Source organism: Actinia tenebrosa, unplaced genomic scaffold (assembly GCF_029948245.1).
Source record: "Actinia tenebrosa isolate PJP-AT-01 unplaced genomic scaffold, QUT_ActTen_1.0 PGA_scaffold17__23_contigs__length_9995812, whole genome shotgun sequence".
Lineage (NCBI taxonomy): Eukaryota > Metazoa > Cnidaria > Anthozoa > Actiniaria > Actiniidae > Actinia > Actinia tenebrosa.
In genome coordinates, this window is record NW_028292577.1 from 2,766,936 (window position 1) to 2,793,857 (window position 26,922).

General features: G+C 36.3%; 3 protein-coding genes across 3 annotated transcripts in view; 2 read left to right on the plus strand and 1 right to left on the minus strand.

Moving 5' to 3' along the window:
* Nucleotides 1–1,470: 1,470 nt before the first annotated feature.
* On the plus strand, nt 1,471–2,294 carry LOC116289527 (uncharacterized). Its single transcript, XM_031696472.2, has 2 exons — nt 1,471–1,947; nt 2,035–2,294. The coding sequence occupies exons 1-2, from the start codon at nt 1,584–1,586 to the stop codon at nt 2,292–2,294; spliced, it is 624 nt and encodes a 207-aa protein (XP_031552332.2). The 5' UTR covers nt 1,471–1,583.
* LOC148910213 (uncharacterized) lies at nt 1,971–4,137 on the minus strand. The gene is made up of 4 exons (XM_089032103.1): nt 3,566–4,137; nt 3,110–3,225; nt 2,622–2,810; nt 1,971–2,526 (listed from the first exon to the last, which is right to left on the minus strand). Exons 1-4 carry the CDS (start codon nt 3,960–3,962, stop codon nt 2,398–2,400), a joined length of 831 nt encoding a protein of 276 aa, XP_088888229.1. The 5' UTR covers nt 3,963–4,137; the 3' UTR covers nt 1,971–2,397.
* Nucleotides 4,138–7,064: 2,927 nt separating this feature from the next.
* LOC116289541 (proton-coupled amino acid transporter 1) overlaps nt 7,065–26,922 on the plus strand; it is a 21,276-nt gene continuing 1,418 nt past the window's right edge. Inside the window, exons 1-5 of the mRNA XM_031696487.2 lie at nt 7,065–7,358; nt 13,142–13,250; nt 13,827–14,430; nt 14,749–14,846; nt 26,740–26,922. The exon at nt 26,740–26,922 is cut by the window's right edge and continues 282 nt beyond it. Of these exons, the coding sequence (XP_031552347.2) occupies nt 7,303–7,358; nt 13,142–13,250; nt 13,827–14,430; nt 14,749–14,846; nt 26,740–26,922 (1,050 nt within the window). The 5' untranslated portion in view covers nt 7,065–7,302. The remainder of the gene's footprint in view (nt 7,359–13,141; nt 13,251–13,826; nt 14,431–14,748; nt 14,847–26,739) is intronic.

Genomic DNA, 26,922 nt, shown 5'->3' on the forward strand with positions numbered 1-26,922 from the left:
AACACGATCTACGAGTTTTTTGAACTGCTTAAAACACTCATGAACAATTTATATTATATATTATTTATATATTTATAATTTGCCATACACGTCACGAACATGGATTTTTATACTTCGATAGAGATTTGACGTCACGGGCATGCGCAACCAGATTCAATAGAAGCTCCCACACGTTGGATATTGCGTGCCAAGGGAAAGACAGGCACGTTAGTCAAAGATCATTAGGGTTGACTATGACCTTAATGAAGCTCTATGTCTTCATCTAAACTTGGATGCATACTTCCTCCCTGATAAAGTCATCCTCATAGTATTCGAGTGGTCTTTATATAAAGATCACATGTGTCTTTATATAAAATCACTTGAATACTGATGAAGAGGACTTTATCGGTTATAAAGTTCCAAGCACGTGACGTGTGTGGTGGCTCCAATTGGACCATAAGCTTATGAATTATTAATGACGTCTTAAAAAGACCTTAAAAAAAACTTCCAAAAAACAACAACAACAATAATAAGACAATAAAAAAGAGATTATGAACATAAAATAACAAATACATGTAAAAAAATTCCTTATTTATCGATGAAAACATATTTGTAAAATAATAATGATAATAATAATAATAATAATAATAATTGTTATTATTCCTTTATTACACAGCAAAATAATAATATTACAACTCTTTTGCTGGTATACATTAACCTTCAGCTCGAGATTCTACCCGGCTCCTGAGAGCTGAAGTACTCTTCTTAAGATGCGTGCCGTGCCTAAAAGTACAGATTTCTGTAGGTCTAACAAGCTTATACTATCAAGTATGTTTATTTCAACTTCAGACATTTTTGCTACATGAATACAGAATATTGCGGGCATGAATAGTCTACGCAAATATCTGCATGGGTGATTTTACAAAGATGTATACCCCTTCCGAGAAACTTTGTCACCCGTGAAGCGAAAAGCGTATAAACTAGTGGCGCGGGGAGTCATGGGATAGTTTATATTTGACCACGTGCACACCAACACATGGGTCAAAGCAATCATGCCGCGAGCATTAAGTGACGATTTGCGGATGAGAAGCGTACTGCTATATGGCTTAAACCACAGTAAAGGTGACATTGCTGTTCGCCTTGGCATGTCTTCAAGGTCCGTGTTACGTTTCGCCCGACGATATTACGAGAGACGAAATGTTTGTGCTGACAAACCAGGAAGACCTGCTGGTTTGTGTTCGCTATCGCAACAAGAACAAGCCGTTTTGATGCAAGAATTGTTAGGACACCCAGAAAAAAACTCTATCTGAGCTCTGTAGACACGTTGAAGTAGTATGTGGTGCCAGGCTTCCTGTTTCTACTTTACACGACTATTTTAGAAGAAATGGCATCACACGCAAAATGGTAATATTAAGCGTTAAATGCATTCTTGTAAGCCGATGAGAAATCTGTAATCATGAATGTTAATTGTATTCGAAAATTGCTGCAATTTTTCATTCAACACATTTCACTTTCGGTGTTTATAGCTCAAAAGAATTCCTTATCAAAGATGCGAAGAAGATTGAATAAACTATTGGTCTGTGGTATCACAATTCAATCCTGCGATGTTTGTGTTCCTTGACGAGAGTGGATTTGTAAGTTCTCTTTTCAGAAACTCATTTTGTTATACCTTTTTAACTGATCTCCGCACTGGGGTTATAACAAATGTTTCTGCATTACAGGATAAACGAATTTCGAGACGCTTTGGATACAGTTTTCGAGGCTATCGAGCTCAAACACAAAGATGGTATGGCAATTGGGGTCCCAGGATTACTGCTATCCCTGTCATCTGCACGGAAGGAATAATAGACTTGAGTATCCGCCGCGGGAATACCAATGAAGAGAAATTTCTTGAATTTGTGAATGAAAACCTTATTCCTAATCTACAGCCGTTTGATGGGATTAATCCTCGCTCTGTGGTCGTAATGGGTGAGCACTCACGTCACATCAGATTTTGTTAGTATTTTGTTGCAACACACTAAATTAATGAAGAGAAATTGCATTATATTTTTACAGATAATGCTAAAATTCACCGCTGTCGTCGTGTAGTTCAAGCTATAAATGCTAGTGGCGCTCTTGTGGTATTCTTGCCATCTTACAGTCCTGACTTCAATCAATGTGAGAACGTTTTCTCTCAAGCAAAGAGTTGGATTCGAGGAAATGATGTTGTGTGGCAAGTGTGTCGTGATGATCCAGAGGAAATGGTGTTTGAAGCCTTCATGCAAATCTCTGATGCAGACATTAGAAACTATCTAAGATTTACAGATTACTTGTAAAGCCCTCCGTGTACTTATTTGCAAATGACAAATAAGCATGTAAATGATACTCAGTAACAAACAAAACAACCATAAAACATTTTACATTATTGTCAAATAATAATTAAAGTTTCTTGAGATCTTCTAACATCTTCTTCTTCTGTTCCTCAAACTCATCATTGGTAAGTACATTGGCATCTTTAAGGTTCTTCAACTCAACAAGCTGTTGAAGAATCATCCCTCGAGCTTTAATCTACAGAGCAAACAGAATTCCACTGCTTAATTTTTTAACCATGTTATGTGTCAAATAACTTTCTTTCTAAACGCAATTTCAAGAGGACTTCACACCTTTGTTTCATTTGATTCATTGGCAGAATCCACTTGTGTTCTGGCCGATTGAAGTGAGGTAGAACTACTAGTTGAAGTCGTGGTCACAATGGGAGTCATATTAGATGTAGAAGGAACTGCACCTGTAGACTCTAGTGCAAAAAAAGCAGCATTCGGAGGTACGGTGTCGTCGCGGTGACTCCCATTTACCTATAAAAACCATTATCACAATCGTCAATGTTTTGCTTAGGTTCGAAAAGCAGTAATAACCCAAACCATTGTTGATCCCGTGTAGAGGATTATATCTCCGCTTTTTGCAGCGACTTTTATTGCAGTTTTAATAAGGAAGAAACCCCCAAATTTCCAAAATTACCAGAGTCGTTTACATGCGCGATTGAAAGATCGCTGCAAACTACCATACATTTTATTGTGTAGTGGATAAGAAAACCTAACTTTTTACCTTACATTATGAAAACTGCTCTACAATTTATCGATCCAGTCTAACTTACCAACATTCTAGCCCAACACTTCAGTTTAAAATCGCTAAGAACTGAGCCATGTGTTTCACGTAGCCTCGACAAATAGTTATTGATAAGGCCCTTGTCTTCTTCGACGGAATCATTTTCTACAAATTTAAAGACAAACATTAAATTCAGAATACACCGACTGATACTGAATACTGTAAACATAGCAATGGAACATTTTATTAAAACCCGTAACATAGGTCAGATCATAACGAACTTGTTAGAAAAGAAGTGGCATTTTATAATTTATTCGTTTTTATCGGGTTCCCTTCAAATATTCACGTGCGCCATGCACAAACGATTCTAAAATTTAAAACCTTACTAACAAAATTATCACAGTCCAATTTTAAGCTTTACAAAAGAAAAAATACAGACAGACAGCTAGCATAAAGGTATTTATCCATTTTGAATTGTATCACGTTTTAGTGCTCAGTAACTTACTCTTCTTCTTGTTTTTTGACGCCTTGAAATCAAGACACATGACTTCGTCCTCGTCCACAGTCTCTCGTTTCTTTGGCAAACTTGTTTTTTCGAAATGCGTATGTGGCTTCAACCAAAATGTGACATAGTTTAGGCTTTCAGTTAAATAGGCCTCTCTTAGGTGTTCCTCTGTACAAATGGTCAGTTTTCTTCCTCTCGTGCCATAATAACCAATGTCAAAGCTGCTGATGTCCTTTGCTGGGCTTATTTCTTCAGTGTGTTTTTTCACTAAATAGCTTTTAAACTCTTGGACATTTTTGAATATTGGTACTTCTTTCAAAGAGAACATGGAACATTGATTTTTGTTCTCGTGCTTATACACTTTAAGCATTACGTTAATGCGTACTGCGTCGGCCATAATGGCTCTTTTAAAAATCCCGCGTCAAAACAAACTCCCGCGTCAAGCAAGTTTCCCGTGCCAAGAAAGCTTCTGCGTCATGCATGGTTTATTTGAACGCATTTCCCATGAACCTCCGCGCCACTAGTTCATACGCTTTACGCTTCACGGGTGACAAAGTTTCTCGGAAGGGGTGTATACAAATTTAACAATTGTACAGACGTTTCACAATCTCACAGTTCTGTGAAATAACCCATTTCTGACACTTTCTTACTTAGTCCTTCAGTGAGGTCTACATCAGCCAGTTTACTAGTGAAATCCATGTGGTACCCCGATAGAAAGTCAAATACTATGTTGACTTGCGTTACTTTATATCCAGGGTACATTCTTTTAAGACTAGATCTTAAGTCAGTATATTTAACAGTTTTCTTTTAATCCCTGTCAAGTATCTCTCCTACATTATAGACTGTTCCTTCAAATATAATCCATTGCTTGTCTTTCTTATTCCGCACAAGGATGTCTGGTTTATTTTTTGGAGGGCTGTCTTGGTAGATAGGGATATTCCACCAGTACTTTTGCTTCATCATTTTTGACAGAGCTCTTTTGGGGTGGTTCTTTGTGCCAAGGTGTTACGTTGTCTTTAAGCTTCTTTATCATCAGAAAGTTCAAACTTCTTAGGCCCAGGTCAGACGCCGTAACTCACATGAGTCGAACCTAATTGTAGTTTGGATCGACTTATGGAATTAGATCGACTGGGTTGAGTCAAACGTCGAACTTATTACGAGTATTTACAGTCGTACCAAAATCATGTTTGAGTGGTCAGCGGCAAACGCATCATAATGGCGTCTGCCATGGCAGCTTGCCGGATATTGCTAATAAAAAAAAATTTGAATTCAAGAAGAAGACGGGCTACCATCAAAAAAAAAACAAACAAAAAACATCACACTTTTGCAAAGAAGGGTAATGCTACGTGTATGTTTTGTTTCCGTTCTTCTTCTCGCTTTCGCGAAATGAAACGGACGTACGTGAAAGAGCATGTAAACGCTTTGCACGTAATTTTTGGTTGGTTTGAAATTGTCTGGAACAATTATTCAGATGAACGGTTTAAGAAAACATTCAGGGTTTCCAGGGGAACATTCCTTTACATTTTCAGAAAAATCGAAAATCATCACTCCACATCATTCCCCATCTTTGAAGAATGCTCAAGTGCGCATGCGCTTTAGTGATGGTTAATGAAAACGAGGCCAAAGCATGCATTAACATAATTAATGCATTTGGATCGGCCCATGTGAGGTACGGCGTTTGACCCGAAGTCGATCTTCAGTCGTTCTTCACGACTGACCTAGTCGTGAAGAACGACTTAGTCGGTCCAAATTGAATCAGTCGAACTTAATTGGGTCAGACGCCGTACTTCACATGACCTTATTACCCTGTATTAGGTACGTCTCATGTGAATTACGGCGTCTGACCTGGGCCTTAAGTATCGCAAGATACACAGGTCTAAGCATGTGATCATGTCTTTATGTGTAGAGCGATTGGACTATGGCCGAGCATTTGCACATGATGTGTGCAATACTCTCCAGGTTGACAAAGCCGACACTTCAGATCTTCTTCTTCACCTTTCACTTTCTTTACGTTATAGACTTTAGTTGGCAATAGTTGATGAATAATACTTGTGTGAATACTGTAAACAACAGTTGAAATGTTTTTCCAGACTTTTGAGATGTGAGATTATTATTATTATTATTATTATTATTATTATTTTACAAATATGTTTATTTCAACTAGTAAAACACTCATTAATAATTCATAATCTTATGGTCCAATTGGAGCCACCATACACATCACGTAGATGAACTTTATACCCGATAAAGTCCTCTTCATTATTATTCAAGTGATTTTATATAAAGACACATGTGATCTTTACATAAAGACCACTCGAATACTATGAGGATGACTTTATCAGGGAGGAAGTATGCATCCAAGTTTAGATGAAGACGTAGAGCTTCATCAAGGTCATAATCAACCTAATGATCTTTGACTAACGTGCTTGTCTTTGCCTTGGCACGCAATATCCAACGTGTGGGAGCTTCTATTGAATCTGGTTGCGCATATGCCCGTGACGTCAAATCTCTATCTCCAGTTGAACCAAAATCTTATAAATTGTTCATTAGTGTTTTAAGCAGTTCAAAAAACTCGTAGATCGTGTTTTATCAGGTATAAAAGCACTCGGCTACGCCTCGTGCTTTATACCTGATAAAACACTCCTACTCGTTTTGTAAACACTACTTCAGACATTTTGCTACATGAATACAGAATATTGCGGGCATGAATAGTCTAAGCAAATATCTGCATGACTGGTTTTACAAAGATGTATACAAATTTAACAATTGTACAGACGTTTCACAATCTCACAGTTCTGTGAAATACCCATTTCTGACACTTTCTTACAATTCTTAGACCATCAGTGAGGCCTACATCAGCCAGTTTACTAATCAAATCCGTGTGATACCTCATTATCATTATCATCATCATCATCATCATCATCATCATCATCATTATCATTATCATTACTATTATACTACTTTGAACAAACAAGAATCCAGAGACTCTCTTTGTCTGCGTTATGAGCCTGGCTTAGAACCTTGAGCCCCTCTCTGCTTCTGCGCCGTCTTTCTTATACTTCACCTACCTCGGAGTTGTTACCTTCATTCATACTTAGCTTTTGGATGCGTTACTTTGACTGTTCAGCAGTTTTACACCTAAAATTGCCTTTTCCAACGACATATCTTTGTATCCTTGAACAGTCTCTTTCCTAGTCGCTTTATCCTTTATTCCAACCACGATACGGAACTGATATTTCCTTCCACATTGAGATGACTTTTATAGCTCTCCTAAAACTTAACATAAAAAAATGTGGCCGCTACTCAAGATCATCAGTCCCAATCCCCCTCTTCATAAATTATGAACACTCAAAAGCACTTTTCACAGAATTTCTTTAGCTTGTAAAACTGCAGTATACGAATTGACTGTAACAACTCGTTTCTACGATTCGCGTATTTTCGAGTTGAAGGACAAACAACAAGTCGAATTTTACTTGATTTTATTTTAACCTTTCACTTTTATCGAAATTGGGCACCCTGAGATTCTAAGTTCCTTTTCCACTTCCGCTCACTGCTTTGGATCACGTGATATAAATGATTACAAGACTCATAAAGGAAGCCGTCAAAAGACATCTACATCTTATCGCTGAAAGAAATTAAATTAGCACAACAAAGTACAGAAACGGATAAGGAATTCGTGGGCTTACCTTAGCATCGTGCTGTTTAATAAAATTAGATAGTCGATTTAGCACTCTAAAATGGCGACTCATTATGGATCATTGGCTTCGGTCACATCCCAAGCAGGTCTCATCACGTGAGTAGAATTTGTCTTTTATATCTAATACCATATCGTTCCATGACGAATCCCTGTGTAATTACCGTTCTATTCTTCCTCAATAAACACCAGCCGATAGATTTAGCACATGCTACCAATTCTCGTATCCAAAGCTTTCTCAGCTTTCTAACGAAAAATCGAAGGATATAGTATGAGAATATATATAAACTATGTATTTGCACTGCAGTTGTAATGTATCGAATTTAGCTGATCCTCACAATATATCAAGCATTTTATGGAGCTGCAAATCTAAAGACGCAAAAAGGAAAAACAAATTCTGAGTAATTAGGTCTATTAGGTCTGGAAATTATCAAGTGCATGACCAGAAGTTTGATTTCAGACCAAGATTACTCGCTCTTTCTCAGTATATCCCTGTCCTGAATCTCTCTATGTACATCTGCATATATATACAGCTAACCATACACACAGATATGTACATGTATGTATATGTATTTATCCCTCTCAGTATATCCATTTCATGGATCTCTCTATGTACATCTATATATACACCTAAACATACACATAGACTATATGTACATATATGTATTTATCCCTCTCAGTATATCCCTATCATGGATCTCTCTATGTACATCTATATATACACCTAAGCATACACATAGACTATATGTACATGATGTATGTATTTATCCCTCTCAGTATATCCCTGTCATGGATCTCTCTGTGTACATCTGTATATATACATCTGTATATGTAATTTTTAATAAACAAGCAGGAGTGTTTTATCGGGTATAAGACATAAGGTGTAGCCGAGAGGTTTTAGACCTGATAAAACACGATTTGCAAGTAGTCAGTAGGCTTGAGCCAATGTTTTTTGAATTGACTGTATGTGTACATGTACATATACAAAAGCGTCTATACGTATATGGTGTATATGTGTAAATTATAGGTACCTGAGACACATGGATGACAAGTGTCTATATACAAGTGTGTGTATATGGTGTATATGTGTAAATCATAGGTGCCTGAGACACACAGATGACCAGTGTCTATATACAAGTGTCTATGTGTACATATACAAAAGTGTCTATGTGTATATAGTGTATATGTGTATATCATAGGTGCCTGAGACACACGGATGGTGATGGCTAGTGTCTATATATGAGTGTCTATGTGTTCATATACACAAATGTCTATGTGTATATGGTGTATATGTGTTTATCAAACTCATTAATAATTGACATGAGGAAAACACGACAGAAATCACGACCGTGAAGAGTGTTATAAACCTAATACAAAATTGTGTTCATTTGCATAAACTTTAAGTTGGATTTTCTTGTCCAGATTCACTTTAATTTTGAAAATTTTAGTGAAACACAAAGGATGTGTTTAGATGTTTGACAAACAATCTACAGTATAAGTGGCCATGTTGTATACGCCTACGCCTACGCCTTGAGTTTGTATATCTGATACAACACGGCCACTCATACTGTATATATTACATATATCGTAGGTGCCTGAGGCACAACAAAAAGCTAAACTTGAATTGTTGCATTATTGTTCTATTGTACCTATTCACTTTCTTTGTACATAATATATCTTACTCTTATATATTGGATTCATGCGAGCCCATTATGGCAGAATGTTAAGTAGACAAGCATGACATGCGCTCTCATTGTCTCCTATTTCAGGTTAAGAAATTTGCCTATATCGATTTCATTCAAAACAAATTTCACCATTCAAAGACAATAGTGTCTCAGATTTTCGTTTTCAATTGAAAAGACAAGGGTTTTCCAAGATATCTAGAATTGGATCTAGAAGACTATTCACCAGCCACAGTTATGTAAAGGATTAAAGTATTTAAGGAGTTTTTCTTATGTTTTATGCTCATACATAAAACCAATTTGTGAAATGGATAAATTTCTGATGTGTGATGACGTCATCACTCCTACTTAATTTATGACGTCACCGGCATTTAATAAAAAAATAAAAACAAGCGTGCGTTTTCTCGGTTTAACACAAATATAAGCTAAATTATAACTAAGATAAATTAATACATACTTAGCATTAAAGATTTTAGTTTCATCAAGTAATTTTGAAAACAGTGAAAAGGCCAGAACACCAAGTCATTTTTAAAATAGAAAAAAACAACCTTTATCTAAGTGTCAATGTAATACTTTATATAACTAATTGATTTAATTGGAAATACTGAAATGAAACTGAAATGAAGAAATAATCAAAGAAAAATAAAGTGTTAATCCCAACTGACAAAGAGGCAAACCATTTACAAGCATGGTCGAGAAACTGAATTTGAACTAATCAGAAACCAGGACAAATACAGTCTCAGCTTGTGGCCACAGCGGGACTCGAACTCAGCACCACCGGATTGCGAGACCGACCGGGTCTCGGTAAAACGCGGAAAGCGGAAAGTGCGAAAGTGCGGAAGGTGCACTTTTATACATGTAAGTTGCTTTGGAGTTAGCCGAGATATAGGGGAATATATAAGTGAAAGTAACAATGAGACCACCACGCATAGAATCGCTTCTCTGTTTTATTATAATGCTAGACAAAAAGCTCGTTGATTTTTAAAACAATAAAGATGTATTTTTTCAAGTATTAGAATGTTTTTTTGGTTTTCTGATTAAATATCAAAAATATACATTGAAGCTTGTATGTCTCATCGCTATATTTTGTCCTGGTAGCAAACATCTCAGCTAACTCGAAAAAAATAGGCTGTCAACGAATTACCATACCTAAGGACAAGCAATGTACATTAGCATGTGTAACGTACCTGTGCAGAAAAGGTTATTCCCCTTGCTGTTGCCGTTATATTTAATGAAAAAAAGGAAATGAAAAATAAAAAGGTTGACGTGACATGGCTACAAAGGCCATTAAAGGCCGTGCTTTATCTGTAATAAGGGTAACAAAATCAATTCCGCTTCGAATATGGCAGCAAACGCTAGTTTGTAAGCCATAAAACGATCTTCACAACTTACCACTCCAGCCCATTCCAAGTAAGTCCTAAACCTTTCTCGATCGATTTCACTTCTCCTTTCACCATTTTCGTCAGTTGTCACACACGCTACTTGTGTATATTCTCTTTACACACACAGGTCAACATGATGTGTCCCCGGTCGTTTCGTTACACGTAGAGTTAAGCTTCTGGCGCTAGAAGTTTTGAAACGTATAGGTCGAATACTGACCTCTCCTTTGTGTATTAACCCCTGATGATAAACACTTGGTAGATCGAAGAACTATCCCAGAGCTTTCGTATTCAGTTGATACTTATGTTATATTCACCACCACTCCGCCGCTACGCATAAGCTCGTGTTTCGTAACGTTGTCTTCAACTCACAGCGTTTTTATTCTCAATTCCACTAATGTACATTGTACGGTCTACATTATCTGTCATTGCTACCTATCTACGATACATATCTATTGGCGCGGTATGGCGGTCAAAAATACACTCGTTTTACTCTTCGTTTCGTTTATTTAATTGCGTTAGAGTTCCTAAATAATGAAGGAAAGATTACAATTTAACGATAAGACAAAAAACGATTAAAGCAAACGGAAAGCAAAAGAAATAGGAAAAAATACTTACAAAACGATGTGTAACTTAAGACGGTCGACGTTGCAATGAAAAAACTTAACTTAGTCTAAATTATGTACATATTTAAAGTCTGAGAACAAAGACGAAAAAAATGCACACGGGAAAACGCGTAAATTCCAATCCAGCACTAACAATATCCATAATATTTTCATATGTCTCGTACCACGTACCCCTCCCCCTCGTCAATTTATCTTATTTATTCTATTTATCTATATCTTTTCTTTTTTACCATTTAAAAAAGATCATTATTCCATACGTTCCCCCTCTCCCTTTCCTGGTTCTGAATACCTGTGTCGAACCGTAGTGTAATTGGGGTTTCCCGATGAATCCATGTTCTCAAAAAAAGCTGGAACGGTTGTGACTAGCACACAAAACGGAAACGGAAAAGCAATAGCGTAGCAATACAGAAAGGAACTAAAAATTTATTTATTTGCTTTTGCTTATGCTTGAATTTCGGAATTATATGCGTACCATGCAATACTATTTATTTATTTATTCATTCTTAATCAGCCAAGAGAAGGTTTGAACATTATATAGGTTAAATATGATTTTCTATTTAAGGGACTGTGCAATAATTATCGGGAGGGGGGGGGGGGGTTGTAAAATTAATAGGGGGGCCAAAAGTTAAATTGGAGTGTAGGGTAGGGGGGGTTAGAAGCTAATTTCTTAAGTATAAGTAAGTAATAAGTATAAGGGTCATAAGTCAATTTGGAATTTTGTTCACTATAAAATTTAAGAGATGCATATAACAATTAGTATTATATTTTTTACTGTATAAAGAACACAACTTGTCACACGTACAACCTCAAACGAACCATATGTGTTGAAATAATGTATAAACAGAGTATACTTTGTAATAAAAAAAGTACAAAAAACAGTAACTAAAAACAGCACAAGTCACAACTTTCTATACTATACTGTGGTAAAGTTATGCCACATTGATTGACTGTATACAGTATAAGACAACTGACTATGTCATGTCTTTTTTGTTTTGTTTTGTAATAATTCTTCTAGCTTTATTTTCATGATATTTAGTGCTATGTCAAGGGATAAAAACAGAAGTTCTGAACAAGCTCCTTGGCTTCCCCAACAAAACATTTCGAAGAAAGAAGAAATATTAGTAGAGTGTCCTCATCAATATTATCAAGTTGTGGGATGCCATATATCTCAGGGCTGTATTCATTTTGCTGAAGGATTTCCTCCTAAGGAATTAACTAGTAACACATGCCCTTTTCTTCCTAAAGTATGTTCTGTTGCCGAGGAATTGCGTTTATCAGCTTTTTTTCTTATTTTCTTATTTCTTCCGTTAAACTGATGAATTCTGTTTCGATCCAATCATATAGGTAGCATAGTACTTTTCCATTGCTTTATCCATGTTATCCAACAAATCTCTAGTGTTCCTTTCAATACCAGTAGTAATAAAGTGCAGTGTTACTGAGATGAATTTATGATGACAGCTCAGTAGAGTTTGGAGTTTCCGACTTCTTTTAGAAAGCAGGCTATCAACATGATCACTTATCTTTGTTTTTCTCAATATTTGCATTGTCGCGATGTATCATGATGTATTGGGGGGGGGGGGGGGGGGGTTGATAGTTATTTCATTTCAAAAGGGGAGGGGTGAGAAGTTATTTTACGTTTAGCGCGCGGGAGGGGGGGGGGGGGGATTAGCTTCAATTTAAGCCCAATTTGGTGAATTTTAGAACCCCTCTCCCGATAATTATTGTACAGTCCCTAAATATCATTATTTATTATTGTTTTCATAATTTTCTTTTTAGTAGTTTTAGATTTTTAATAGATATGTGTAATTTTATAGGCTATAGGTTTCTATATAATATAGGTTTTAGTAGCGCATTTGAAAACGTATGTTGAATTTGCGCTATACAAATGAATTTATAATTGTAATAATAATAATGATGATAATAATAATAATAATAATGATAATAATAATAATTATTATTATTATTAATATCTGTCAAATTTGGGGCAACAGGTCAAAGTTGTTGTATATTTATTTATTCACATATTTGCTTAAATAACTTCGAAGTGCTTTATTATTTATTGTATATTCAGTGTGGTGGGATGAATATATAATAAATATCGATACAGTCTGATTAAAATTACGTTTGCATAACTTCAATAACTTTTAAGTTAATAATGACCTTTTTTATTGTTTTATGTTGTTTCATTTTGGCAGACCCCCATCGTCATGGCAGCAATTTACAGACTTCGCTAATGTTCTCAAGGCTTTTATTGGTACAAGCTATTTGTCTCTTCCATTTGCATTCAAACAGAGTGGTTTGGCGGTATGTGCATATTGAATTGGTTAATTCCACTGTTTGTTACAATATTTATCATTTTGAATGATGTGTAAAAAGAGCTGTACAACAAAACCCAGAGTTTTCTTATGTTTTCACAGACAAGGTCACAATTTTACCTGGTCATCCAAGCCACTTTACATTTGTAAATTTTATATATTTCCCCCCTTATAGAGTACAAACACTATAAGTGTGTAACATAAATGCCACTAAATACTGCTAAATTATGCTAATCCTATTGTTTTCTATTGTTTAATTTAGCACTATTTCAACTAAATAGTGCAAAGTGTTGCACACTTTTAGTGTTTGTACTCTATTGTACATGTATATATAGGTATTTAGTTAGCCTCCTCCGCAGGCATCTCCTTGGCTATTTTTGCTCCTTGGGGTTCCGCTTTCTCTCCCTCCCTCGTCCCCAATCCTCCTCCTCTCTCTCGTTCCTAGTTTTTCTCTGCTATAAAATTTAATACAGGGATCCCAACAGAGAATATAGAATATATGTAGTAGTAAGCGGAGGAGGCTAGTATTTAGTTATCTCTGACTTTTGTGATTCTTTAATCTCAGCTTGGGATTGTGACCCTGGTAGTGATTGCCTTAATAACAGATCACTGTTGCCAGATGATTATCAAGTGCAAAGAAATGGCAGTTCACATGGTGCTAGATTCATCCCAGCATTATAAAGATTTACAAAATGAGGAATGTCACCTAGAAATGAAAGAAATCAAGGATCGCTTAGAAAAAGAAATGACTCTAGGCGACATTGGAAAAATTGCAATTGGAGATTGGGGCATCAGAGTTGTCAACTTTTCTCTTATTTTAACCCAGACTGGGTTTTGTGTAGCTTATTTTATATTCATGGGAAACACAGTAAAAGATATGTTCCCAGTTCGTTTCTATAATTCCTCTAGAAGACTTGCCCTTGACGTCAGTTCGATACCGTTGTCCGACACTGCTGCTGAGTCAGCATTGCGAAATGCTTCTGCAATGGCACCTCCTTTTGTTGGCCAAGAAACTGCACCAGGTTTTGTCCTCCTCCTCCTCATACCGTATCCATTTCTTGTGTTAATGTCTTTCATTCGCAATGTCCGTAAACTTGGACCTGTCAGTGGAATTGCCAACATTGCCATACTTGGTGGATTTACTGGACTGTTAACATATGTTTTGAAAGGTTAGTATATAGTATATACTTCAGAAAAAGGTCATTTAGCCTTTGTTACGAACTTCAGTTTTTTCTGTCTTCGGGCTTCTGCGCTTTTTTACTTTTGCTATTCAAGCCCCACATGTGCGGGTGTAATCAGTTCAGATGTGCGCACTAGGGAACTTTTGTCTTAAAGAGAGAAAGCTTTTTATTTTTGTGTTGAGTATAAAAATTCTACTTGATTAATGAAAATGGTAAAAAAAAGGTTCTAGTACCAAATGGCGCATTATACAAACGAGGCATAGATGGGTATATAACGTGAACTTTTCGATCACTTGATCTCTACAGGTTTGCATTTCCAGCTAGAAGAAATTTCTCTTGCAAACTGGATGACATTTCCTATATTCTTTGGACAGCTAACTAATGCGTTTGAAGGCATTGGCTGTGTAAGTACTAAAATGAAATAGCATTGGCTTTACGATTAAAAAATGAAACACGTGAAGTTAGAGAAAATTGCTGGGGGAAAAGTATGCAAGAATGTTTACATAGTATAGTGCAGTTTTCGTATGACTTTGAAAAGTTATACACAGCAAGGGATACGCCAGATCAATCACATTGCACGAGAATTTACTCTCCATCCATCAAATAAACGGAACACGTCATAAACACGGCGCGGACACGGTCACGCCAAGATCACGGCACTTTTAGACCAATCATATTGCGCGTGAAAAAAAACAGCCAATTAAAATTCTAGAAAGTATCATGGTCACGGCACGTCACGCTTACGGCACTGAACTTTTCACAGTCATACGAAAACTCCTCTATAGTTAGCCTTATTACAACACATTCAACAAAATTACTCGGTTCTGCTTAGAGTACAATTCGATCCCAAATTGTACTCTGTAGAGTCCCAATTAAGTTGCTCAATTTTGTGGACTCACCTGAAGGCTTTTTCAACTTTCAAAACATCACTAGTACCTATAAATTACAAATTGTACTGGAGATCGTGCGATTCCCTATCATACTTATTTCATAGCTACCTAAAAAACAACACACTTTAAACCACGATTTCTTCGTCTTTTAAACCTCGAACTCCACAAAAAACTTGATCAAAATAATCCCTAAGATGGTGGATTCATTTATTTAAAACTCTTTTGGCTCTTCCTACAAGATTTCTATGAGTAACATTTTCGTGCAGAAAATTTTTCGCTTGCAGAAAATTTTCTGCCATGTTATGTCAAGGTTCTTACCTGCGTAAGACTCGGGCGAGAACGAACTTCGACCTTACTACTCTCCCGCACAGGATTTTTGTAACGTGCAACGACCCACCACCAGCCACCCCACAGGGTCCTTCCACAAAGTCCTCTATGGTCGACATGTTTTTGCTTTTTTGGTTGGCTTTACTTTGAAAAATGAAAGGTAACTACAGATAACTCAACACGATATCAGGTTTAGTGAAAATTACAATGGATGTCTTTCATTTGTCTTGAAATTTTGGAGAGTTCCGGACTTTTTCAGGGCAAAACTGCATCATCATGAAAGCTGGTAAGCAAATATCGATGCGTTTTTTACTTAACGATCTTTTGGTTGTTCATATTAAAAGTTTTACGTTTTTGTATAGAATATTTTTATGGCAATGAAAGTAATAAAATAGATATGCTTAGGCCCAGGGCAAACGTCGGACTAACGTCGCACCGAACCTATTTAACATAGGTTGGGTGGAAGGCCGACTAAAGGGCCTACGTGGCGGCAAACGTCGAACCAATGTTAATCTTAATTCACTCCCCCATTGTTATTATAATTTTAATTGGACATGAAAATGCACGGGGGAACGCACGGACATTCGTTTGTCTTTTCCTGATTAATGCATATCCTTGCGATGGCGAAATAGGGTTTTCCGATTTAGCGGAATTCCGGCTGAATTGGAATTTATTGTTCGAGTTAAGTGAATGAGAACAAAGCCATAGCTAAAAATATTACTGATTCCAATTAGAGGGGTTTGAATGTACTGGAATAACTGTAATTTACACAAATTAGTGTAAATAATATTTCTCGAGTTTGATCGCATAAAAAAATTACTCTTAGGGAACTTCATAGTTCTTTTTTCATCGCGTTCGTCTTTTTAAAGGCCGGTTTAGACGGTACGATTTTTGCCTACAACTATCGTATAGAACACGCTCGCGCCATCCTACAACTCGAGTCGTGGCGTGTAAATCAAGCCTACAACTCGCCTACGACAGACGCGAACGTGTTGTATACGATAGTTGTAGGCGAAAATCGTACCGTCTAAACCGGCCTTAAAGAACCCTAGGGATTAGGAACGGGGGTTATTTATATAGAAGGATTAGCATATAAACTCCAAAAGTAAGCATACTAAAACTCAAAAAGTTCAGTTTTTAATTGTAATTCTGTGTACGTGTGTACTGGAGTTTTCTTTGTTATAACCATTGGCTGCGGACTAGAGTCTAACGAGGAACTTGAAGTTTGAGTTTGTGAAGACCAATTCGAAGAACAGTGTGGAGATGGTGCGAACTCGCACACCTATGGGATGATTCCACAGTTGGGCATAGGACAATTTGCTTTGCCAAGAGGAGCGAGGTTTGCTGCTGATGGAGGATATCCCGCTACTGTACCGTTGATAAAGCCCCTTCGTAGGACGGTTGTGCGAAACCAACGGCAACGAAACGCTAATAGGATTTTACGGTCTATCAGGGTAAAGATTGAACATGCAATTGGGGTTTTAAGTAATATTTCAAAGCCGACAATGAGGACTGGACGGGAGTTCGAGTGCGAGGCGCAGCCGATTAATTGCGCAGACTTGAAATCCCGTCCAGTCCGATATTGGAGGCTTTGAAATGACTTCTCATCTCATTAATTATTGGACTTGGAGTAACTGGAACAAAATTAATTCAATCCTAGGACTCAATTAATTTTGTTCCAGTTACTCACAGGACTTATACCAGGCTTCAAGTAACATCATGTGACCCAAAAATAGCCCATTTATTGGCTGGTTTACGCATGAATTATTAATGAGTACGAGAAAAATCTATCGAAGCACGGCACATCTACAACATTTCGACACAAAAGGCCACTTCTTCCGTTTGTCTTGGCTACATGTGGATTTCTATCGAACCGTAGAAAGCTGGTTGTCCGAAACGTTGAGCCATAAGTTGGAAAACAATTAATTAATAAATAAATAAATGCAATTAAAAAATGTTGTATGTCTTTATGATTGTCAGTCAGAAATAATGTTTTTAGAATTCCACCTCGTTAATGAGTTTTTTGAGACGATAACTGTACCTTTTTTCGTCCACTAGAAATTGAAATTCCTTCAGCAATTATAATATATATTGAACAATGGATTTTGAAACTTTTCAGAAAAATCAATCGAATAAAGATCAAGCTATTTTGAATGAACGTACGAGAAATAGGTATATTTGAAATTTATGATATAGCTGACCAAACAAGCAAATAAAATCAAAATTTAGCGGCCCCATCTTTGAGTACAAAGCAGGTTATTCGATATGTATGAAAGAGTCAAAATGAACTGTCAGTATTAGCCGAACATTACTTTTTCTTCTATATTTTCAAAACCTAACACATCTTTCGACAAAGAGGAAGGACTTCAGTCGCGTTGCACAAAAAGAGTAGTATAGACTTTAAATAACGAATGCTTTCTTTGTATCGCTTCGCCTTAGTTTAGTTGTTAAACTTCCGCTGACTTGATCTCCATAGGTGCGTGGTTCAAATCCTGGACAAGCCATGTAATGTATTATTGTGGTCATTTTTATTCAAATACTACTTTAATTGACTTTATATCATATCAAACTTACATAAAATCGGAAAACCCTAATATAGCGCTCGACCACAATTAAAACGGGCATTTATTTATATGGAATGCAGTACTACAAAACAGAAAACGGAGAATGGCATTGCACTCTGCACTTTTTGCCTGTTTTTCTTTCTTTTCTTTTTTGTCTCTCTCGCAGCATTCACAATACGCAACGCTTTTGCCCGCCGTCCAGCCTGGGTCATTATCATTGCTCTTGAATACAGCACATTTATTGAATAATAATAAAAGGACTTCGTTTTGTATTGAGATCGAAAATTATTTGTTGGTGACTATTCATGCCACGGACTTCAAAGATATTTGTAAATCATGCTCCAGGAGCACACGTTCAGCCTTAAAAATCATTGCACAACAAAGAGATAGTCGTTACTACATGTATTATAGGAGATGGCTCATCGTAATCTCAATGAAGCCGACAGGATTTTATTCCTAAATTTTCTAATTTTCTCAACTGATCTCACATCAAGGAAATCAAAGGCTGGATGACGAGAATTTTACACTTTGTGGTCTTGGATAAGACAAATCTCTTGTGATTTGGATTCAAAATCCACATCATTTTTTCATTGGAATGCTTCGAAACCAAACGGGAATAACTCAGTGATATACAGTGGAATTTCCTGAACCCGTTGGCTGCGAAATAAAACAATCTTTTCCCTCAAGAAGACTGCTAATATAGCTACCGTCCAATAATTTTTAAGATTTACTAGCTTTAGAACATTCATAACTGCTTCGATGGCTTTTTTCCCATAACTTTTGGGCTAATAAATACAAGAAACAAATCAAATTTTACCAATGGTCGACGATAAATGACAAAGTCGACTCCCCCCTGACATAGATTTGGTCTCTCATGTTCTTGCTCCTCATTGGTTAAGAATCGGTCGATATATTACGTCAGCGGACAGAATCCTGTCCGCGAATACTAATGAGATGCCGAGTTTTACAAGTCTCGCTCGCTTTTCATTTTTTTCTGCCATTCCCTTCGGAAATCTGTCGGAAACTGAAGTGCCGAAATTTGAATTCGGCGACTCGCCAACGGAAAAAATAACGAGCGAGACTTGGAGCAAGTCTAATCTCCTTTTTGCTATGAACATGTGAAAAACTCTTTGGCTTTGCTATTTGATTCACAAAATTTCAATTAAAAGAGCTCAAAAAATAAGCTCAGTGGGTCAGTGGTTTTGTTAAACTACATAGTAGTTAACTTTATTCCAAGCGTTCAAACATTCCTATGGAATACTGAGGAATCATAACAAATTTCTGTTCAATCGGAATAAAGTTAACTAAAGAAATTTATTTATGGATAATGAAGCCACTTAAAATGAACATTATTTCAGTTTGTTGAGCTGTAACTGCTGCAACAGTAACAATCTTTGTTCATAATACCTATAATGTCTCTCTTAACTGGTTCATTTAGGGGAATCAGTCTTCCCTGTTAATATTATGATTGGAATCCTTTCAACTGTAACAATAAATAATATGGAATATTAAATTTTAAGATGATGTGGTATACCGCTGAATGCACAATTTTTAAATTATAAAATTGCATTTGACTAAAAATTGCCATCTGCAAAGTCCAATAGTGAAATACACCTGTTCTTTCATTATACCTCTATAAAATTCAACTTATGAAAACTTATTGTCTATAAGAAAAATGTCCATTGTGATGATTTGAGGTACTTTCAGTGCTCTGAGGTGAATGCTGCATGGTTGGATACATATTTAAATTATGAGGAGGCATCATAAATTGTGGATCCATGCTTGGCTGACGCATCATTTGCTGTAACATGACAAATCCATCTGAAATGGAGCCTGTTAGTCTTTCCATATTCGAAGTAAGTTTTTCCATTGAACTGGAATAGGCTTTATCCATCACGTCCATTTTCTCAAGTAATTGTTTTTTGATCTGAAGTTCTTCTTGAGAAATATTTATAAGTTGGGCATCTACAGTGAGCTTTCTTTTCAGTCTTTCACCTCTATGTCCTTTCAATTGCGAATTTAACAATTCTCTTCTTTCTTTAACTTGTTCACTGCTTGGATTGGTGGTTGTAGTGGTGACTGGAGTTTCTTGGTTTAGCTCTAACAACACAGAGCTGTCAGTTGATGACAGATCATCTGGGTTGTTGCATTGATCTGTCTCTGTACTATATGACTCTGGCCTTTCTTCTAAATCTGTACTTTGGCTTCTTTCTTCTCTTATATCTGTTGATTCTATACCTGCTGGCATGGCTGCTGTAGCTGGTGAGCCTCCCCATATACTGTCACAATGTTCATTGAAAATCATTTCAACTCTAACATGTCCACTTCTTCTGCCACAGTCAACAGCATGTCTGTATTTTGTACGTATTGACTTGAGTTTGGAAGTTAAAATTGACTTTGTTAATTCTCCTTTCTGGTGAGGGTAATCTTTTCCAATAGCAGAAGCACTTACGGCAGTGGGATACTGACTTTTGAATGATTCCATTTTTTCACTATACTTGTCAACACAAGATTCCCAGTCGATACATTTGGCTATTTGCTCCGCCTTGTAGTCTTTAGTTGCGCTCAAGAGGAGCTCCACTTCGTCGTCCGTCAATTTAAACGTTTCATTGTACTTTGTTTTGCTTTTTTTTCAGTTGTTTTGGACATTTTTTCGGCACTCTTGAAGAGTTTCAAAGATTCACACATGTCAAAACATGATTTTGCGCATGCTCAATTGTTACGCCACAAAATGTAATAACTCGCACAAAATGTAATAACAACGCAAAATATAATAACCTTTGACGCAAAATGTAATAACTGCTCTAACGCAAAATGTAATAACTTTTGACGCAAAATGTAATAACTTCAATAACGCATTTTAAAATCAATGTTAACTGAATGGACGTAAACGACACAGTAGAACCGAACAGAACAGAATAGAGAATCGTCTGGGGAAAAAAACTGGTTAGACTACATTCAAATTACGAGATATTAACAAATGCCCGCGACTTTTTTGCTAAGATTAAATGCTAATTTTTATGTATTTTTTTAATTGCTAATTGATGAACATTCTGACTAATTAATTTATGTTATTTTGGTACGTTTTTTACCATAATGTGGTAAATTTTTTAGAGTGTTATTTGCTCAATAAAATGATTAACAAGTTAACAATATTGCATAATAAACTAGCCCTCATCCATGAGACATGTCGGGATTCAATAGGATAGTTTTAACATACTTCAATTATTGAAATAATTGGAGTATATTGATCCTGAGTTGGCTTGATATTGGTGATATTTATGAAGAGTTGCTGATTTTTCCCTCAAATATACTACTGTTGGAGTGAGTGAACTTGCTTTGTAAAAATCCACACGCTGAAATCGTGTATTCAACATGAATATTTATCTTAACGATTCATGCGAAATTCAAGTTAAAGTCATCTGGTATGGTTCGTATACCGAACAAATATTGATTTTCTGGATATTTAAAATGCGTTATTGAAGTTATTACATTTTGCGTCAAAAGTTATTACATTTTGCGTTGTTATTACATTTTTTGCGAGTTATTACATTTTGTGGCGTAACATCAATGGTTCGACGCTTGCCGCCACGTAGACCCTTTAGTCGGCCTTACACCGAACCTATGTTAAATAGGTTCGGTGCGACGTTAGTCCGGCGCTTGCCCTGGGCCTTATTCTCTCTATTTCATTGCACACACCGAACGCATGATTTATTACTACTATACTATGTTCAATCTTTGCGTACATATTTACGGTGTTCAACGTACCTATAAAAAAAATATATATCGCTCTGGGATCCTAACGATAACCCTACATTTCATATTCCGGCTGCGTTACCAGCGTGGTTGGTCCTTGTAGTGTAGTGGTTAACACATCGGACTAGAATACCGAAGACGTGGGTTCAATTCCTGCCAAGGGCATTTGATATTTTTGTCTTATTCAATTTCATTACACACACCGAACGCATAATTTACTATTACTATACTTTTCAAAATCTAGTAAGTTTATGTTTTCAAGCTTTTTGAAATATAGTTAAGACTTTTATTCTTCGATTGCACGTTACGTCATGGCGGGCTCTCGAGGGAGCGTTGGTGCCATTAAACAAGAGATTTCTTATTAGCATCCATTGTTAACGGCACCAAAATGGCCGCCATGCTTTTGTCTTTTTTAACTCTCTTGGGAATGCTTGCAACCCATCAATAAATGAAAATACGGTTCTTGTAAAAACATAAAACTTTTGATGTGGATAATTAACCAAGCTTCGTTATTTGTGTAATAGAAGTAAAAGTAAGCTTATATATTTTGCTCACCTTCTTTTACCAGTTTTTGTGTCTACTGCATAAGCAGTAGCATACTTAATAGGCAGTAGACACTATGCCATCGAGTTTACCGGAATATACTTCATATCCTATTTAACTAGCGAAAAATATAGTTAAATGACATACGACATAAATGGCATAAAGTTCATGCCGGTGTAAGGGCTGCAAAACTTCGGATTACTTTCGGATATCACGTGGACAGCTTTCGGCGCATGGCGAGAATAGCCGATGTTATCCGAAGTCCCGCGTACTGGCTAGTAAACTTGGCTGCTCTGTCTGCGACTGCTTACGACTTTTTATCGACTGAGAAACGTTTGACCAACGTTTCAAACATGATCGATTTGGTAGGATTCTAGGGTTCAATGTTTCCTACAAGGTAATCACAGCCATTTTTGTAGTGAGGTAAATTTCACTAAACCTGATATTGCATTGGATAATCTGTAGTTATCTTTCGTTTTATAAGTAAAATTAACCAGGAATTCAAATGCTTAAAAAATTTCGGCAATGGAAAACATTGTCGAAGAATTTTCCAAGACCAAAACTAGCCCCTGGGAGGGGGGCTGGTTGTGAGTTGTGTACAAAATGCCTAAGTGGGAGAGTTTTCTTGCGCAAAGAAAACGATGTAGTGCATTTTGATTCGTTTCTGTGGAAGTTTTATATTATGGGAGACATTATCTTAATCTTGAATAAAAAAATTGAAGATCGTTTTCCGATTTTAAATTTATCTCCCAGATTCGTTTAAATTGGACTTGCGTATCGGGAGCTCCGCTTTTAGGCAGTGATTAAATATATTTATATTGATTCACACACACATAAATATATACAAGTATTCGCAGGAGTAATATTAATGAATAATAAAAAGAAAGTTGAAACTAAAATAATCATTAGAGAAAGAGCTAATTTATGGTGTGTGTGGTTGTCGAAGTAGTTAAAACTTTCGAGTCGACAAGCACCCATTGTAAGGTTAACTTTTTATGACCAAGAATATAGCTAACTATATTTACACAAGATGGAGATCTTAAGCTTTAAACTAAATTGTTTTGGACAATGAATATAGATATAAGTATAATGGGATATGTTAATAAATATTGTTTAAATTTGGTATGCAATAATACGTAAAGGATTACTGTTATTGCATTACTTTAAATTTGCGGATTAGAACTAAGTGAACTTGGTAAAACTCTTAGACTATCAATCCTTTTGGACAAGTATTAAATGCATTTTAAGATTCTTTTTAAAAAGTTTGATTGAATCTAAATTTTTAATAGAGATAGGGATTTCTTCCCATATTTTTGTTATAGAAAATTCAAATGTGAATTTCCCATAATTTGTTCTGATAGAAGGACGGACAAGGTTGTTTTTAGCTGCAAATCGTGTGTTATGATGGTGATGTTCTTTAGCTAGTTTGATTTTATCTTTGAAAACCTCTAGAATTGAATGGCTAAATTAATTATTTGATGACCAAGCATTCCTGCTTTGAATTTGATAATGTTATCAAATGTTAAAACACTCATTAATAATTCATAAGCTTATGGTCCAATTGGAGCCACCATACACGTCACGTGCTTCAAGTGATTTTATATATCTTTATATAAAGACACATGTGATCTTTATATAAAGACCACTCGAATACTATGAGGATGACTTCATCAGGGATGAAGTATGCATCCAAGTTTAGATGAAGACATAGAGCTTCATCAAGGTCATAGTCAACCCTAAAGATCATTGACTAACGTGCCTGTCTTTGCCTTGGCACGCAATATCCAACGTGTGGGAGCTTCTATTGAATCTGGTTGCGCATGCCCGTGACGTCATATCTCTATCGAAGTATAAAAATCCATGTTCGTGACGTGTATGGTGACTCCAGTTGAACCAAAATCTTATAAATTGTTCATGAGTGTTTTAAGCAGTTCAAAAAAAACTCGTAGATCGTGTTTTATCAGGTATAAAAGCACTCAGCTACGCCTCGTGCTTTTATACCTGATAAAACACTCCTACTCGTTTTTTAAACACTAATTAAAACATCTAGTAAGTTGTAAACGGTAAGGCATGTTCACGTCTGTTGCAGTAAAATATTCTCCTGACACATTTGTTTTGAATCGTGTATAGGTTAATTAGATTGGATTTATATGTATTACCCCACGACAAAGCACCATATGCTAGGTATGGGTAAATAAGTGAATAATATATGTTGCGAAGAGTCTTAATGCTAACATAAAGTCTTAACTTATTGATAATACCAATATTTTTGGAGACTTTAATTTGAACATTTTTGATGATCCCAGTTTAAATGTTGATCGATATGAACACCTAAATATTTAATGTATTCCTTTTGTTCAAGACAAGAAATATTAATCCCTGGTATGCGTCTTCGAGGTGTCTTTATTATCATGTAATGTTTTTTTGAAATTCACTGTTCATCATTCATGACACGTTCAATTACGATTGGGTTTTTATGTGAGTAAAAGATGTTGGTGTCATCTGTGAACATCCTAAAGCTTAGGTTTTGTGATATGTTAGGAAAGTCATTAACGTATAAGAGAAATGATAATGGCCCAAGGGGGCACATCGCATTTAATTTGCCGCAGGTTTGATTTTAACGTTGCCGATTTGAGTGCATTGTGTTCTGTTAGCTATACGTAATTGACAAACCAGTCATATGGTTTGACAGTGTCGAAAACCTTGCTGAAATCTAAAAATATTCCACAAGTTATTTCTTTATTATCTATTGATTTTTTCAATTTATCAGTATTTCTAAAATTGCATGCTCGGTTGAGTGGTTCTTTCTGAATCCAAATTGGTATTCATTTAAAATATGATGCTGATCAAGAAATTTAACAAGCTGCTCATACACGATTCTTTCAAGGATTTTACTAAACATTGGTAGGGTTGCAATAAGTCTGTAATTAGATGGATCTGACTTATCTCCATTTTTAAAAATGGGCGTTATGCAAGATATTTTGAATAGATCTGGGACAATCCCTTTGTGTATTGACTCGTTAATTATTTATGTTATAGGTTTTGATAATTCTGCTTCCTAATTTAATCAAATAAATCGGTATTATATCAGATGCTGATTTACTACAATTCAGAGAATCTATTCTTTGTTTTACTTCATGTGTTGTTACCGACTTGAGAGTGAAGGTGAGAGAGCTGGAGAATTGCAAATGTATTTAGTTATATCCTCTCCAGTGTCCACAATCTTATTTGACAAGCGAGAGCCAATTTCGGAGAAGTAATTGTTTAATTGCTCTGCTATATCTTTTTGATCGGTATAGTTAATGCCATCAGATACTATTGAAGCTGGAATAACTTGAGATTTCGTTTTCCTTTTGATGATTTGACTAATAAGTTTCCACGTTAATTTGAGATTACTTTTATTAGCATCGAATTGCATATTGCATTAGCATACCCATTGTAAATGGCACCACAATGGCCGCCATGCTTTTGTCTTTTGACTCTCTTGGGAATGCTTGCAATCCATCAATAGGTAACTGTCCAATTATGTTGCTTGATTAATAGGTTATATGACTGATGGGGTCCAATTAAGTATGAATTGGTATCGAAAAAAATCATCTGACTGCCAAATTGAACTCGGCCAATAATTTTTGCGAAATTTTAGTCTTGCAAAATATGCCCCTCTCCAGCAGGCTCTACGTGCCTGCAAGCAATTTATTTGCGGCATGCGCTCGCACAGACTAGCGACGCTTGCATTGTTGTTCTTGGTCCTCCATGTTTCAACCACGATTAAACGACCACGTTTCAAATCGATTAAAGTTGTACCTTCGTTTACGTTCGCTCTATTTACTGGCGCCTTCTATTTTGCCGAGATTAATTGACCGCGGATATTAGTACCAATAGACCCCTTGCGTGTGCATCAAAGCAGCTCAGTTTGGAGGACAAAACAATTTCAATCTTCTGAGAATTGGGAACCTATCGTTATGTCCTATATCACTTTTTTAAGTCTCTAGTCGTTCTAGCACTTTTGCACTAATTGGGGACACTTTTCGCTCACACGCACTACCACTTCATTTAATGTCCCATGCACAAAACGCTCAGCTCATTACATGTTCTGAAGGTCGTGGGTTCGATTCCCAGCGAGGTCGGAAATAAATTAATTCCAAGGGCTTTCGCCCGGAATAACCTCGTTCCTAAGCACTATAACTTATCTATATTTCTACTATTTTTGTATTCAGATTATACCAATTGAATCAAGCATGGGAAACAATAGACCACGATTTCCTTTGTATCTCCACCTAGCCTTAGCTCAAGTATCCGTCATTCTTGGCTCGTTTGGTATCTTGGGTTACCTTGTTTACGGCGATAATGTTCCACAGATTGTTACAGAAACTTTGCCATTTACTATTTTTGCGCAACTT